Source organism: Carassius carassius, chromosome 50 (genome assembly GCF_963082965.1).
Source record: "Carassius carassius chromosome 50, fCarCar2.1, whole genome shotgun sequence".
In the NCBI taxonomy this organism is placed as follows: domain Eukaryota; kingdom Metazoa; phylum Chordata; class Actinopteri; order Cypriniformes; family Cyprinidae; genus Carassius; species Carassius carassius.
The window spans coordinates 16,711,333-16,729,498 of NC_081804.1; the positions used below are offsets into that span (position 1 = coordinate 16,711,333).

The 18,166-nt window shown below is 42.0% G+C and overlaps 2 gene segments (V, D, J or C); both read left to right on the forward strand.

The window, feature by feature from the left end:
- The window catches only part of LOC132133603 (immunoglobulin kappa variable 1-8-like), a 141,965-nt gene that overhangs the window by 74,213 nt on the left and 49,586 nt on the right, over positions 1-18,166 (forward strand).
- LOC132133274 (immunoglobulin kappa variable 4-1-like) lies at positions 13,486-14,010 on the forward strand. The segment is given in 2 exon segments: positions 13,486-13,575; positions 13,676-14,010. Coding segments are annotated over 2 exon segments (384 nt in total).

The window sequence follows — 18,166 nt, forward strand, 5'->3', positions numbered from 1 at the left end:
CAGGGTGCCCCCTAGACTTTACCACCCGGAAGAGTGGGTGCTGGTGGAACCGTACAACAATGGTCCTAAGGTGGAGGTGGCCAGAGGACTGGCATCCGCCCAAGGAGGCTGAATCCGGGTGAGAGTCCGGAACACGAACCCTTTCCCGATCCAACTGCATCGTCATCAGTGTCTAGCCAGAGTTACCTCGGTGAAACCCCAGCAAGTGCAAGAGCCAGGAGGAGTCAAGTTCAGCCAAGTAGGCCCAACCGTAGTGGAGGTTGCTTTGGCGCAGTCGGGGATGCACAGAAGAGAGGCTGGAGAAGGACTGCCGGCCCACCTCGGAGGTGAGTCCCTACGGGGAGAAGGGCTGGAGGAGGATCAGACAAGACGGCTCAAGGCTTTTCTATCAAAATGGCCACAGTTGTTCTCCACTCATGACGAGGACTACGGGTGTACTAACATCGCTAAACATCAAATTCCCACTGGAGAAGCCACGCCTAGTAGAGAGCGCTACCGACCGGTACCCCCGACATTATACTCTGAGGTTCGTGCTCTTCTGCGAGGGATGCTGGATAGAGGGATCACCCTTGGGCGGCCCCGATTGTTCTGGTGAGGAAGAAGACAGGCGCATGGAGATTCTGTGTGGATTATCAGAGGTTGAACCGAGTGATGAAGCGGGATGCTTTTCCATTGCCTCGAGTTGAGGATTCCCTTACAAGTCTCACACGGGCGGCTTGGTATTCCACACTAGACTTGGCGAGCGGATACTGGCAGGTACAGGTGGACGAGTGGGACCGGGAGAAGACGGCCTTCACGACTCCCTTTGGGTTAAATGAGTGGGACTGGATGCCGTTCGGCCTCTGCAACGCCCCTGCCACGTTCCAACGGCTAATGCAGCGCTGTCTAGGGGGCCAGCTGATGGATACCACTCTTGTGTACCTGGATGACGTGATTATCTATTCCCCCGACTTTGAGTCTCACCTTCATCACCTTGAGCAGGTGTTCCGCTCTCTCGAGAAATACGGGCTGAAGCTCCAACCGGATAAATGCCAACTTTTCCGGAAGCAGGTAAAGTTCCTGGGCCATATCGTGAGCGCTGCAGGAATCGCTGTGGACCCAGAGAAGGTGTCGGCTGTGCAGGGGTGGGCTGCCCCAAAGACCGTGCGCCAGGTTCGATCCTTCCTCGGCTTTGTAGGGTACTACAGGCGATTCATTAAAGATTTCTCTAAGATCGCCAAACCCATGAACCAGCTGCTGGGTGGAACGGGACACGCCAGGGGCCGAGGGTCCCAAGTGATTCAGTGGGATCCGGCATGCGAGACCGCCTTCCAGAGGCTCAAGCGGGAGTTGTTACAAGCACCCATTCTGGCATACGCTGACTTCACACAGCCCTTCATTCTTTACACTGACGCTAGCCATCTGGGCTTGGGGGCTGTCTTAGCTCAGAAACAACAGGAGGAAGAGAGTGTTATTGCCTATGCTAGTCGGAGTCTACATCCCACGGAGAGGAACGATGCCAACTATAGTTCCTTCAAGCTCGAGTTACTGGCCATGAAGTGGGCGCTGAGCGAGAAGTTCAAAGTCTACCTATGGGGAGCAAAGGTAACTGTGGTGACTGACAACAATCCACTGCTGCACCTGCAAACCGCCAAGCTGGGGGCGGTGGAACAGAGGTGGGTGGCACAATTGGCCAACTTCGATTATCAGCTTCAGTACCGGCCAGGAAGGGAACATACCAACGCTGACGTGCTGTCTAGGTGGCCCGAAGAAGGGCCGGAGGATCCGAGACCCATGCTTGAGGCAGACCGCGACGAGGGAATGATGGTGGGCATTATGGAGGCACCGGGACAACCACCGGAGGAGCCGCACGCAAGTTGGGGATGGGACCCACAGCGCTGGAGGATGTTGCAGGGCGAGGATGAGGACCTGTCACTGGTCCGGGTCTGGTTGGGACAGGGCAATTGGCCGGAGGGTGCGGAACACCGGGCTCAAACCCGAATTGTGAGAGGCCTGCTGGGCCAGAAGGAGAGGCTCCACCTGAAGGAGGGGGTGATCTGTCGGTCCCTCCAGGACTCACACTCGGGTGACCCGGTCTGTCAAGTGGTGGTCCCCGAGGGAAGGTGTCACGCTCTGCTGGAGGCTTATCACACCAGGCTTGGTCATCAAGGGCAGGAGAGGACAACGGCACTCTTGCGACGCCACTTCTACTGGCCTGGGATGGAGGGGACTACGAGGGCTTACCTGCAGGGCTGCCCGCACTGCACCTTGTTTAAAGCCAGGAAAGAGACACGAGCTCCATTGGTCCCAATTCGAGCCAAAGCACCGATGCATATCATCGCCATGGATTATCTGACGCTGGGTCGGCCGGTCGATCACATTCAAAACATCCTAGTGATCACTGACCTGTTCACTAAATATGCCTGGGCCATCCCAACTCTGGACCAAACCGCCATCACCACCGCTAATGCCCTGTGGAGGTAGGTCATCCAGCCCTTCGGGTGTCCCGAAGTGTTCCACTCTGATCAAGGGCCAAATTTTGAATCCAGGGTAGTGCATGAGTTGTGCCAATTGTATGGATGTAAGAAGACCCATACGACGCCCTATCATCCTCAGGGGAACGGAGGGTGCGAGAGGTTTAACCAGACGCTGCTCGGTCTCTTGGGGACCTTGGAAGACGAACAACAGGAGCATTGGGCTGACAACGTCCCGGCGATGGTCCAGACATACAACAATAGCATTCACAGCACGACCGTTTACGCACCAACCTACCTGATGTTCGGAAGGCATGTGAGACTACCAGTTGACCTACTGCTGGGGACAGCGGCAGCTGAAGAGGGAGGCAGCGTAACGGAGTGGGCGACCAGACCACACCATCAACGCCTTCAACTGGCCTATGAACGGGTCTCGGACCGAATTAATCAAGCCGCAGCCAAGAACAAAAGGTTGTATGACTGTACAGCTCGAAGTGCACCGCTACTGCCTGGCGAAAGAGTTCTGGTGCGAGATAACGGCGACAAGGAAAGGGTAAACTCATTGATCGGTAGGAGCCCCAGCCGTATGTGGTCCAACGACAGCCGCATCTCGATCAGCCTGTGTATGCCATCCGTCCTGAAGGGAGAGAAGGTCCAGAGCAGGTGCTCCACCGAAACCTGATGCGCCCTTGTCCAAATTACCCCAAACCAGCTGTAGAGAGAAGTCCGACTGAACCATCGTGGATGCCTCCCTTGGTGGGATGGGCTGTGGTCCCTCGGAGACTGGGTATAGGGCCAAGGCCCGAGGAACCTAACTCCCCGCCGAGACGATCCCAATGGGAGAACTGGGGGCAACCCCCAGCCAGGTATGGAGACTGGGTGTCCGGATCCCGTTCTAGGGACTAGAACGTTTTGGCAGGGGGGTATGTCACGGTGTGACAAAAATCGGAACGGGACTAAGTTCCTTGTGAATGCAGTGTTATTTAGAGATCTCCAGTGAACACCTGTCTCTATGCACTGCGAATCTGTTGCCATGGCAGCAAGGCCAATTGCCCGATTGACAGCAGGTGTTGAGTAATTACAGGGAGCGCTGTGAGAGGGACACGTATCTTGATGGGGCTTTAAAACGGAGAGGAAGCAGACTGTGAGGTGGGTTCTCCTTCCGTTTGATACTGTGTTTGTCGACGGGTTGTTCTTTTTATTAAGGCTGGGCTGTGGAGCGGGTGAAGATCGAAGCTGAGAAGTAGAAAGAAGAGAGTGAAGGATTTGTCAGCGAAAACCCAAGGAGCATCGTCAGCAGTGGGAAAGACGCAAAGTGATGAGTATTGGATCCGTTGTTTATATGCACTAACACTGAAGTGGTGTTGAGAGTTTGGAAAGTGTGTGGCACGAGTGAACTAGTACACCGAGTGAATTGTTGATCTGTCTCCAACGTCTGTCCTCCCCTTTGCCGAATGCTACAATAGCTGCACCCGTCTTCTGCTTTCTCTGGAGAAAAGTTGAGCCCTTGCAAAAGACGAGACTTGATTTGGTGGGAGAAAGACCGGTGGGTGAGTGCTGGCCCGAATGCACGGTGTGCGAGTGGAGATGCAGTGCCTGAAGTGACGATTCACACGGTTTGTGTTATGGAGTGAAGTTTATTGTGTGGAGAAGTAATAGTAGTCTGCTGTGCACTCTCCCCCTACAGTCTTTCATCCGCTTTCTCCAAGGAAGGGCTTCTGATACAACAAGGGCCCAACTTATTACTTCGAGAAAACCCGGCTCTGTCAATGCTGAATGTTTCATGTACTGTTGAACAGATAACCCTGGTGCTTCGTTACAGTGCACAGCCAGAGTGGAGCGTTTCGCTCAAAGTGTCTTCCCCGCCTGGTGGTCTCTACACGCCCCTATTAAAAGCCTCTGCCCTGTTCAGAAAGAGAGAAGGTATTCCAATGCTGAATGTTTCATGTACTGTTGAACAGATAAACCGTGGTGCTTCGTTACAGTGCACAGCCCAAGTGGAGCATCTCGCTCAAAGTGTTCTCCCCGCCTGGTGGTCTCCAATCGCCCTATTGAAAGTCTCTGCCCTGTTCAGAAAGAGATAAGGTATTTCAGCTGAATGTTTCATATACGGTGGAACAGTTAAACCCTGCTACATTGTTACAGTGTACAGCCGAAGTGGAGCGTCTCGCTCAAAGTGTCCTCCCCGCCTAGTGGTCTCCACACGCCCTGATTGGAAGCCTCTGCCCTGTTCAGAAAGAGAGAAGGTATTTCAGCTGAATGTTTCAAATACTGTTGAACAGTTAAACCCTGCTACATTCTTACAGTGCACAGCCGAAGTGGAGCGTCTCGCTCAAAGTGTCCTCCCCGCCTGGTGGTCTCCACACGCCCTAATTGGAAGCCTCTGCCCTGTTCAGAAAGCGAGAAGGTATTTCAGCTGAATGTTTCATATACTGTGGAACAGTTAAACCCTGCTACATTGTTACAGTGTACAGCCGAAGTGGAGCGTCTCGCTCAAAGTGTCCTCCCCGCCTGGTGGTCTCCACACGCCCTAATTGGAAGCCTCTGCCCTGTTCAGAAAGAGAGAAGGTATTTCAGCTGAATGTTTCATATACTGTGGAACAGTTAAACCCTGCTACATTGTTACAGTGTACAGCCGAAGTGGAGCGTCCTGCCCCTGTTCGGAGAGGAAGGTATTATCTCTGAGCGCCTCATGTACTGTTAACAGTTAGAGTTAGAGCTGTATCGTCGCAGTGCACAGCCAAAGGGGAGCCCCCGTCCAAAAGGGCTACTTCCGTCTGGTGGTTCCTACGGGCCTCACTCAAGTTCCGCCTCCCCCTTGAGGAAAGGGTAACCCCACCTGAGTATCCTCACCTGTTGGTGTCAGCTGACTGTGTCGTTCTAGGGAATAGCCGAAGCACGTGCCTCGATCGAAGTGTCCTCCTGCTGTCTAAAGGTCTCCTCTCGCCCAGGCTAAAAACCCCCGTTCTACTCCTGCCCGGCGTAGAAGACACCTACCGGGGTATACTTACCTGTTTCCTCTCCTGACCCAGGCCGCTCGTCACCTGTTCACCTGCGTCCCGTCCGAGTCTGAGGCAACCGTCCCCTGAGTACCTACCTCCGGAGCAGCATCAGTGACTCGCTTCACCCCCGCACCTGAATACCTACCTGGTTCCAGCCCGAATGGGGTCCGTATAACCACGACCTCCTCTTGAGTCCTGTAAAGAGTATTTACCCAGTGAACTACCTAGGCGGTGCGAGTACCCCCCCGATACCCCTTCAACGAGCCACAGGTCCAGAAGACTACCGAACTCCCTCTGGCGGCAAGAAAGAAGATTTTAATTAGGGCTTTTCCAATTTACTGTTTTTAACTTAATAAAGAAAACTGTTATTCCCTTACTTCCTTGTCTGTCTGGTCCTTGACACATTCCTCGAGGTGGTTCCCGGGTTTCAGGGGTGGGTGCAGTCTGGCTTGGCCCACCCCGACCTGTGACACTCTGATTAAACATTTTATGATATTGTGCTTTTTCTTCCACACCCTCAAAGATTTTCTGGTAAAACACACTTTAAGCTAAGGAATAAGGCTGAGAGCTGTGTCTCTAGGAACTTTCAATGTCTTGGAAATCCTCATATAGCCTTGGCCTTTCTAAAGTAATACAATATTTCTTCTCTTTTGCTTTTGTGAGATCTCTGTTGACATTTTGCTACTCAAGTTCAATACATGCATGGGCCAAACTGTATGTGTAACAGCTCAAGCTAATTCTGTTTTTAATAGAGTTTCTAAAGGCTTAATTGTGTTTTGAGACTGTTTTATTCCCCACCATGGAAATAAGTGATTTAAAAACAGCAATGTTGAATAGGGGTTGAATAATTATGACGTAGCTGTATTATTAAAAAATCTTATAACTCAAATATATTACATTATATATTGACAATATCACTTTTAATATGCCAGTTAACTGTTATAGATGCAAGTTTTATTATATCCTGGATCTTCAGAAAAGCTTGTATTTGTAAAGTACTGCAGTCTCTAGGGGGGTTGAATAATTTTGAACACAACTGTACCTACTGTCAACCTTGTGTCTTTTATAATTGTGTTTGGCCCAACCAGACAGTGGTGCTTAGTGTTAATAGCCAAGACATAAATAGAAATAACAAATATTGATGAATGATATGTTATATTTATTTGTCAGAAAATCTTAACAAATTTTAAATTTAGAAATAGAGGTTTGAGGTGTTTTGTCTAGACACTCTCATGTAATTTATTACATCTGCTGGTGTTTTCATGGTTCATTTTGACAAAAAGGAATCAAACATAAAGATGACTGAATGAACATTATGGAAGCACATGGGTAGCGATATTCAATTTGCAATGTAATATGCAAAATAACAATGCAATATGTAAAATGGCAATGCATTTCTGTATTTACATTTACATTTTCCAATACATTTGTGCAACGTTTGGTGCAAAATGAAAATGAAAATTAAATTACATAATTTTCATTTGCCATTTCATACACCAGTTTTAATATGTAAAATGAATACTAATTTTAACGCTTTATAAGTTGCAAAATTAAAATGAAAATGTATTAAAGAAATGATTAGATATGTATAACATGTTCAAGCAAAAACTGTGGCAAAATTATAATTTAAATGCTATTTTTCTTAAATGCATTAACACACACAGTCAAGACACTTAAGATTGCATTTTCATTCAGTGTCCCGCAATGAATGTAGCAAAATTCAATGTGCACATTGAAAATGCATTCTGAGCCGATCACGTGTCCGCCCCGTCCCGACATGTCAAAATCACTGCGTGAACAAGGCGGGGCTTGCAGAAGGTCAAGAGACTCAATTCTCAAGAAGAGGATTCAAGTGAGAGAACATGGACAAGACAGTTGGTCCATGTACCTTTTGATAGTTTCGGTTTATGGCTTCAATATTACATTCACACTTGTGGGTGGCACTGAAGCGCTCCTTTCATCTGATTGGTCGAATCGCTCCAGTTCCAGCCCGGTCTTTTCATTCTTTCAGGCAGAATAAGAGTCAGTGCGAGTGAAGCACTGTAATGTCTGAAACCACCGCTCATTTTTAATTAGCATAATATTTGAATCAGATGATGCTGGCCACATAATTCGTGCTGCTCCGACTTGCAAGAGACCCCGTTAAATTATTTCTAGGTTATAGTATTGTATAAATATTGTCCCACTGATAAATACAGTGCAAATAGTTATGTCTCCTTGGATAACAGTGAAGTGGAAATAAATATAGTTAAATTTATTAAATAAAATTAAATAGGATTTCTTGGGAAGGTGAGTCTGGCCAGTTATACAGCAACACGAGTCAGACGAGTCTGAAGATCTGAGCTGAATTTGGTGAAACATTAAAGTTCTAGTCTGTGTCAGTTACTTTCATAATAAGTAATAATAATAATGTTACCCGTATTTTTCGGTATAAGTTGCATCAGTCCAAAAATACGTCATGACGAGGAAAAAAACATATATAGCATTTATTCAGAACCAAGAGAAAACATTACCGTCTACAGCCGCGAGAGGGCGCTCTGGGGTAGAATACAGGAGCACTGAGCAGCACAGAGCTAATTTTACTATTTTTATTTCAGAAATGTAACAATATAAATTTTTACAATTATTTATTAATGTCACACACACAAATAGTGCCTTATGACTTAAAAGATGAGAGTGGTAAATGTTACAGACATGGAACTGTTCAGTCTATTATTGATTTTTATTTCCACTTCACTTTTTTCCAAAGAGACAGAACTATTTGCACTGTATTTATCAGTGGGACAATATTCATACAATACTGCAACCTAGAAATAATTTGCAGGTCTCAGCAGCACGGATTATGTGCCCAGCTACATCTGATTAAAATATTATGCTAATTAACAGTGAGCGGTGATTTCAGACATTATTACAGTGTCACACTCGCACTGACTCTTATTCTGTCTGAAAAAATGAAAAGACCGAGTTGAAGGTGGAGCGATTCGATCAATCAGATGAAAGCAGCGTTTCAGCCCCGCCCACAAGTGCGAATGAAATATTGAAGCCATAAACCGAAATGATCAAAACATACACGGACCAACTGTCTTGTCCATGTTCTCTCACTTGAATCCTCTTCTTGAGATTTGAGTCTCAGACCTTCTGCAAGCCCCGCCTTGTTCACGCAGTGATTTTGACATGTCGGGAGGGGGCGGACACGTGATCGGCTCAGAATGCATTTTCAATGTGCACATTGAATTTTGCTACATTCATTGCGGGACACTGAATGAAGATGCAATCGTAAGTGTCTTGACTGTGAGTGTTAATGCATTTAAGAAAAATAGCATTTAAATGATCATTTTGCCACAGTTTTTGCTTGAACATGTTATACATATCTAATAATTTCTGTAATACATTTCCATTTTAATTTTGCAACTTATAAAGCGTTAAAATTAGTTTTCATTTTACATATTAAAACTGGTGTATGAAATGGCAAATGAAAATTATGTAATTTAATTTTCATTTTCATTTTGCACCAAACGTTGCACAAATGTATTGGAAAATGAAAATGTAAATACAGAAATGCATTGTCATTTTACATATTGCATTGTCATTTTGCATATTACATTCCAAATTGAATATCGCTACCCATGTGCTTCCATAGAACATCACTATTTGCCCAAATATCCAGCGTATAACAGATCACACTATGTGGAAAACTGCATCCCACAATGCAATGTGCTTGACTTTCTAGTTCCAGTATAACAAATGCACTATCAGTAATTTCAACCATGCTTTTTAAAAATTTGTCAAGAAACACAAACTTTGATATAAATTTTAAATAACTGTATTTATTTGTGAGATTATATGGACTGTGCTTATTTACTGAATTCAGTTTTCAGCAATGTAGTATGCTGTTATTTGAAACATATGTTGTTGCCTATTACATATGGTTTCTTTTATTAAAAAAATACACCGGTGTCTTGTGTGCTCCGGAAGTGTTAAACACTCAGTGGGTTCAAGGATAGAGAATATAGAATACAAGTATATCCCATGAAATGTGTCTTTTGTGTGTCAATTTGTAACGGTGGTTACACTAACTATTGGAAATTAATTAAAAATTAATTTCTCAAAAATAATCTTCACTAATTCGGGTGCCAGGCACCATTTACACACACATAGATATGAATGTAATGAAACACACACAAAAGAAAAATTCAACGATCTGGGAGAAGTGTGGAACAAACCGATGGTACCATCTAGCTAAACCAAGGAATCGCTGGACCTCCTTAAGGTTTCTTGGGACTGGATAAAAGTATATTAATAGCCTCAACTTTGTTGGGATCAGCAGAGATACCTTGAATACCCACGACATGGCCCAGGAATGTTAATTCCTGCAGACAGAATTTGCTTTTTTTAAGGTTAATAGTCAGACCAGCCTTTTGCAGCTTATTGAGAACGCTCTGGATGTCAAGGAAGTGCTGTTCAATAGTAGGAGAATAGATAGTTTCCATTAATCTTTGGAAGGTGGCTGGAGCATTTTTCAAACCAAAGGGCATAACATTAAACTGAAATAATCCAAATGGTGTAATAAACACTGTTTTTGCGGTACTTTCAGGGTTCATGGTCACCTGCCAGTATCCGCTATTCAAATCAATAGTGGAGAAAATAGCAGCTCCAGAGAGAGATTCCAAGATCTCTGTGATGTTTGGTAGTGGGTATGCGTCACTTTCTGTAATAGCATTTACCTTACGGTAGTCTACACCGGAGACTCCCATCTTTTTTAGGGACAAGAACAACAGGCGAGGCCCAACCTGAATGGGAAGGTTCCACAATGCCAGCACTTAACATCTCTTCCAATTGTTGTTCCACAACAGCTTGTTTGGTCGGAGACATACGATATGGTCGTTGCTTTATTGGTACTTGCTGAGTGAGGAAAATATGATGTTGGAGGACATCAGTACGACCTGGTTTGAGTGCACACACTTGTGGATTGGCTTCCAGAACTTTCCGTAGCTGGTATTTTCCATCAGCTGGTAAGTGGGCTCCATTCACAACATTGTCAAAAAAGTTTTGGAGCAAGGTTCTTCCAAAGTGTCTCATGGATGAGGGTATAGCTTGCACCAGTGTCCACAATAGCTTTCCCCCTCCATGAGCCAACACTGACAGGAACAATTAACTGTTGTTGTACACTGACAGGATTTTTAGGAATGGAAGATGTACTTCCAGATGTGATAGTCGAAATGGGTTTATCTAGGAGTACTTGAGAATTCTCACTGGATATAGAATTAATTGAATTGTTGGTTGGTTGGCCAGGCTGCTTGGGTGAGTTGAAATTCTGTTTGTTGCTATGTGGCTGATGACCTGAAACTAGTAGTTGTTGAGCTGGAGAAGTAAAATAAGGACAAGTACCTGGTGCATGAAATCCTTTACACCGCCAACATTGTATGGTAGGTTGGGGAGAAGTAAACCCTCTAGGTTGTGCTACAACAGATTTGGAACCAGCTTTACTATCAAATTGCTTCTGTTGTTCATGGTCTTTCTCCAACTGGTGACCCAGTCGAACCAACTCTTCCACGGTGGTTACACGGCTACGAAGGTGACTAGCGAGGTAAGGTTTTATGTTTTTAAAGATCATCTTAACTATGTCTGCTTCAGTTAAACTTGGTTTCCACCTTTTACAGAGAGCTCTGTACGTGAAGGCAAAATCCCTAATGGACTCTTTTTCTCCTTGAATCCTGTGGCAGACACGTTCAGCCAACTCATCTTCATAGTCCTCAGCTAGAAAAGCAGCAAGAAAAGCAGACTGAAACTCACTCCATGTTATAATAGATGATCTTGCTACTTCCCACCAGTCACGGGCAGTACCATATAAAACTGTCCTGAAGGTGGCCAAGATGTCAGTGTCCACTAGAGGATGTACAGCAAGGAAGTCTTGACAACGTGTAATGTATAACAAAGAATCTGGGTCATCAGCTGACCTTCCAAAGGTAGGAAATGTTAGCTTGATGTGGTCACTTTTAACAAAAGTAGTTGAGGCTGCTGGAGAAATTACTGTTGATTGAGGTAAGGGGTTATGAAGAGAAATATCTGTTCCCCTCAGGTCAGCGATTCTTTTTCCTTGACTTTCCAACTTAGCTTCCATTTTAGTTTGCAGTTCTTTCATGTTGGTGGACAATTTGTCGGTGAGTAAAGTCAATTGACTACTTTCTTTCAGCAGTTGACCATAATCCCTCTGAAATTACTGATGAACTGCTTTAATGTCCTGCTGCATCTCAGACTGCAAATGTTGCACCATGAAGCGCACTTCTGACATTAAGGTATTCTCCATCTTTTGGAGTTCCTTAGTCATCATAAATTTCATAGCTTTAATTGTCTGGTCTGACTCGGTTTCAGCTTGCTGCTTGTTTGTAGATAAAGTTGTGGAAAGTTGTTGCTTGATTTCCTCAATCTTCCCAGCAAGTTAGGTGATCTGACATTCATGACTGGACGAATTGGATTTTAATTCCTTGGTGAGTGCAATTACAGCTTTTTCTTGTTTGGTCATGAAATCATGCAACTGATCCCAGTTACCTTGTGCTTGTGTGGTGAGATGACCAATCTCTCTTCCAGGTGTTGGGAGAGTACCAGGCAGGTCATACTGTACTCCTGAAGATGAAGGAGAAGGTGATGAAGCAATGGCTGAGGTTGATTTTCCATGTGGTGGAGTGCATAATTGCATGGGCACTGGATTTTTCTGTTCCTGTGGGAAGCTTTGAGCTGAAGTACTACCACCTAATGGTGGAGATGCAAACTGCACACGGGCTCCTGGCTGCACCATACTACTAAACTGGGTGGGCGTATGACAAAACGTAGGAATATAGGATTCCTGCGGGGCTTGATTATGCACAGGTGGCCAATTAGGAGTGGCCACATCCAGAACGTCCATCTCAACAAAAGTTGAGTGTGAAGGCTGCTCTGCCATGATTATGTAAAAGGATCAAACCCAGCTTTTGATCAATGCTAATTGATCAATGTCTCAGCTTTCAAAATAATTTATATAGTGAAACACAAATTATGTGTCTTACAACGTGTTTTTCAAGCTCTTTAATGATCAGATCACTGTATTTATGTGAAATAATTAAATTAAACTTTTTTGTTTCTGAGAATTCAAAAAAAAAGAAAAAATGTATTCTCGTAATATTTTGACTTTATTCTCGTAATATTTCGACTTTATTCTCGAAACATTTCAACTTTATTTGTCGAAACAATTCAACTTTTTTCTCATAATATTTCGACTTTATTCTTGTAATTTCGACTTTATTCTCAAAATATTATGACTTTAATCTTGTAATCTTAGAGTTTTTTTTTTCAACGTGGCACTAAAACGCCGTCGTAGTACACTATCACCCAACATCACTTTTATCATCTCTCTTTTGAACGACATGAAATCAACATCGAACATGGGTTTGTGTTTGTTCCTCCTCGGCTAGGGGTGGGCGATATATGGCAAAAAAATTTTGTGATATTTTTTATATCACAATTTTGTGACGAATTTTTTTAAGGTTTTTTTTTTTTTTTTTTTTGCAAGTTGTCTGAGCATTACAGCCAAACTAATTTTTTTAATACATTAATTTACTCAAAAGTCGTTTTAAACATGAAATGAGTTTCATTTTGCAAATAACCAACTGAGTCTATACATAAACCTTGTGTGTTTTGACAGTATTAGCACATTACATAACTGTTCTGTTCTGTAATCACGCACTGTTTGATGGGCTTTTTTGGGTGTGCTCAGAAAAAGCGCTCATCAGAACAGCACATGAATGAAACGTTTAACCAGTAGAGCTTGAAAGCAGAGGAAAAAATATATACTATTGTGAGTAAGTGCAGTGTCCCGTGAGAGTAACTAATATGTGTCACGTTGAACGGTAGGCTAGATTGATTCCGCGGGACAAGACCTGCAGTCTGCCGCTGATAGAAAGTGCACTGCACGATACAACAATATTTCTTCAAAAGCAGATCATGGAGACATTTTTATCATCCACCATAAAAAAAATCTTCATATCACACAGAACAGAACACAATCTTCATCATCACACAAGACAAAACAACAACAATGACCAACATCATCATCTTCATCTGGACTCTCACACTGTTTGCTCAAGGTTTCTGTAGTAACATTTTTAAAATGTTTTTTTTATTCTCTGAAGTATAAAATAATAATTTACAGTTGTTTCTTAATGTTATTCTTGTTCTTTCTTTCAGAGTGTAGAGGACAGTACACTGTAACTCAGAGTCCATCAATAACAGCAGCTCCACCAGGACAAGAAGTCAGAATAAATTGTAAAAGCAGCAGTAATGTCTACAGTGATAGTAATGGGTCATGGATGAGCTGGTATTTACAGAAACCTGGAGAACCTCCTAAACTCCTCATATATACTGCAACAACCCGTTACACTGGAACTCCATCTAGATTCAGTGGCAGTGGATCTAACAGTGATTTCACTCTGACCATCAGTGGAGTCCAGACTGAAGATACAGGAGATTATTACTGTCAGAGTTTCCACTATCCAAACAGTAAAGCTGTGTTCACACAGTGATAAAGAGTCAAACAAAAACCTCCGTCAGTGAGAGTCACAGTGACTGCACTGATACAGCTGAGAGATACTGCAGCTGCTGATGAAAGCATAACAAACAACACAATGACAATGTTTAACAAAGTAAAAATAATAATTGTGTTTATTTATTCATGGGGAGCACCCCATACTTTTTACCTTGTAGACAGACATGCCTAATCGATATATCTTATAGTACAGTATGATGATAATACTGTGTTAATATCTGTGCTATGTGACTTAGAAAGCCCTGAATTGCACCAAACAAGGGTGACTGAATTTGTACAGAGTTATTACTATTAAAAATAAATGAATTAATAAATAATAAAACAGAAAAGAAAAGTGAAGAAAAAAGAAGAGGAAGAAGAAGAGATTTTATTCAGTTCAACATCTGATGCTAATCTGTTGTTACACATAATGAAAACATCAGACAGATATGAACATGAAGGTGTCTAAAAGTAATGACAGATAATAAGTTGTCATGGAAAGAACATAGAGACAGCATGTGTAACATAACAAGGCAAAGACTTTAGTTTCTTTTTCATCTTAGGTGGAAGAAAAATATTGTTTTATTATTATTTATGTCTATAATTATGAGTGCTTTACAACAGTGTAATTCCATTTGGTAGATTAATAATAAAAATATGTTCAAAAGTCATTGTAAGTAACCATAAGAACCCCTTAAGGCTGACCAGTAATATTTATAATGAATTTGTACTTTTACCATTTAATCAGTGAAACAAGGGCCCAATATTCCATTGAGATTAAAACATAATTTTTCGCATTAAGCTGAACTAGAATTCAGTTATATATCATGTATCATATCATGTATCATATCATATCATATTTATTAAAATCATTCATGGATGCTGCCTTATTCTGACCCCTACATCTACTTCAAACCATATCAGCCTGAAGTAAAGATGTTCACTTTTCATTTTTATGTAAAGTAAACATTCTCTGAGCTGAAAGGTGGATGTGAACTTGGGTCGGTCTTGTCAAAAGCTTTATCCACTGTCTTTACTCTCAGAACCCATTACTGCTGTGAACCTTGTGTCTTTTATAATTGTGTTTGGCCCAACCAGACAGTGGTGCTTAGTGTTAATAGCTAAGACATAAATAGAAATAACAACTGCATCCCACAATGCAATGTTCTTGACTTTCTAGTTCCAGTATAACAAATGCACTGGCAGTAATTTCAACCATGCTTTTTAAACATTTGTCAAGAAACACAAACTTTGATATAAATTCAAAATAACTGTATTTATTTGTGAGATTATATGGACTGTGCTTATTTACTCAATTCAATTTTCAGCAATGTAGTATGCTGTTATTTGAAACATATGTTGTTGCATATTACATATGGTTTCATTTATTCAAAAAATACACTGGTGTCTTGTGTTCTCTGGAAGTGTTAAAGAATCAGTGGGTTCAAAGATAGAGAATATAGAATACAAGTATATCCCATGAAATGTGTCATTTGTGTGTCAGTTCATTAAGACATCAATGTAGGTACTTTACCAGTGTAAATGTATAACATACAATATTATGTAATAACTGTCACTAGGAATGTTTGACTGTAAGACAACAATAGTACATTGGTTAGTGTGATTTCACCAAGCACAATATTTCCCTGGAACAACATTCCAATCAACCAATCAGAACAGAGATATAACATTCCACGAAATATCTGTTTTAGGCTTACAGTAATCTGCTATAATTTGCCACTGAATTTAGGAATACATTATGGGTAGGGTTAGGTTTAGGGATGGGGATTGGGTTAAGTCTATGTTTTTGGATAATAATGTTGATCCAGGAACATGTCTTACTTGGCAAAATCACGTCGACCATCTACGGTTTAGGTAGAAGATTTAACTAACGGGACTCACTTTGCATCGTCAGCAGATGCTTCTATGGGGGCAGGATTTAGGACTTCTATAAATTTAAAACCCTGGCTATGATCCTGATGGTGACTGTAGGGGAAGCTTTCATATTGTGGCGTGTTTGTGACAAAGTCTACTCCCAGGGATGACCGGTGACAGAGAATGGGCAGAGGAGCTGGGGATGGCTGTGAGTCCTGTATGTAGCTCAGTCAGGACAGGTTTGCACAAAGAATTGAACATCTCTGGAAATGTGTTACCATCAGTAGCAATAGGGAAGGAACAATAGGGTCTGTGACATGTCAGAGTCACTTGATCCCATAGAATAGTCTATAGAGTTGAGGATGGACTGTCAAAAATTTACTGGGACATATGTAATAGGAGGACGATCAGTATGGGTGGCTTGGGTGATTTTGCTTATTGTAATTATGTGTCCTTATCACAGGTTTAGCTGATTTCTGCTTCTGCCTTTAGGTCTGTATTAGATGAACCAGACAGTGATCAGAGAGCCCTAAAGCTGCCCATGGGACAGAGTGATATTCATCATTTATTGTGGTGTAACAGTGATCCAATATATGGATATCTCTGGCGGGGCGTGAAATGTGCTGTCTGTATTTTGGCAATTCATGGGAAAGATTTGCTTTGTCAAAATCTCCAAAAATTTATAAACGACAGTCTGGGTCTATGCTCCATTTCAGTTATTTGTTCAGTCAGCTGAAAGAGGAAAACTCCTGCAGCGAGTAGAAAGGTTTACAGTTTATGAAGAGTGGCTCTAAATTTAGGCAGCACATCTTAACATTTAAATATTAAAAGAATATTTTAAATGATGATCAAAGAAAAAATCTTGACCATGGGCGCATCATGTACTTGCAGGCAAAAATATGGGTGCTCCAGAAATTGAAAAAAATATTAAAAATGATAGCTAGATCCTGTTGCAAAAAAAAAAATAAAAATTCCAGGCACTCACATAGTCAGCAAAGTAAAAAGCTTTTATTCTAAGACAGGGCTACATATTAAAAAGGCACCAAGCAGACATTCATCAGGGTGTGAGACAACAGAGAAGTCAGTAGAGCAAACAATTAATTGAATGCCCACTGCTCTGGGGGTGTGCTCACTGCTGTGTGTGCACTTAGATATTTGACCACATGTCACATCACTTTCTTTCACTTTCAGAATAAGACGTAGCTAAATAGATACACCTGTGTCCATACATTTTCAGGATCTGACCACTCTCTTCGAAGTTCACTAAATTCTCAAATAATCCAAAAAAATATACTGTACAACCCAAGAATAATTAAGTGAAAAATACAATATACTCACAAAAAAATCCTAAATATTTTTTGTTGTTGTCTTAAATCCATTGAATGATATGAAGAGAATTTGTAATAAGATAATGATTGATGCAAGAAAATAAATTTGGATCTGGATCTGTTAGTTCGCAACCCAGTTACTGGTATTCTGTATGTTACTTAAGATTCACAAAGATTTGTTCAACCCATTAGGAAGACCAATTATCAGTGGGAATAGTTTTATTGCTTAACTGAAATCTAAATATATAGATTTTTTTATATCTTATATTCAAGACACCACACAAGTTTGAGTGTTTTATGGTGAGAATGGATGTGGAATCTCTTCGATGAAGGTTTGTAATCAATGAGGTATTTAAAATCCCCATCAAAAGATGCTCTGCCTCCCAGAGATTTTATTGTGCGCTTGACAGAATGGACTTTTAAAAAACAATGTTGCTGGACTTCCATGCCTAATTAAAGTAATGAAAATTTGAGATTGAACTTCAAATATGTCAATATTTTTTTTTTCTTTTACTTTAACCATCAGAAAGGATGTAGAAGGTAATCTTTATAATTCTCTGTATAGAAAACCTACTGATCGAAATACTATTCTACATGGAGAAATTGTTTTCACTGTCCATGGTTTATTAAGAATATTCCATTCTCGGATGAGGATTTTAGGTGCAATCTACTATTTTGACACAGTGGTTTCAACAAAGAGGATATAGTTTGTCAATATTAAAAGAAGCTCATGGTAAAACACAGTCACTGAAGAGGGATGAATTGATGAACAAAAAACAGAAACTGAATGCAGGGTGCTAAAAACAAATTACATTTTTGTCACAAGATATTGAAGTGACACAAATTAAACTGATTATTCAAAGGAATTGGAATATTTTACAAGTTGATGAGACTCTAAGGGAATTTTTTAAAGAATCCCTAGTTTTACTTTTTAAACGTGCCCTAGCAATA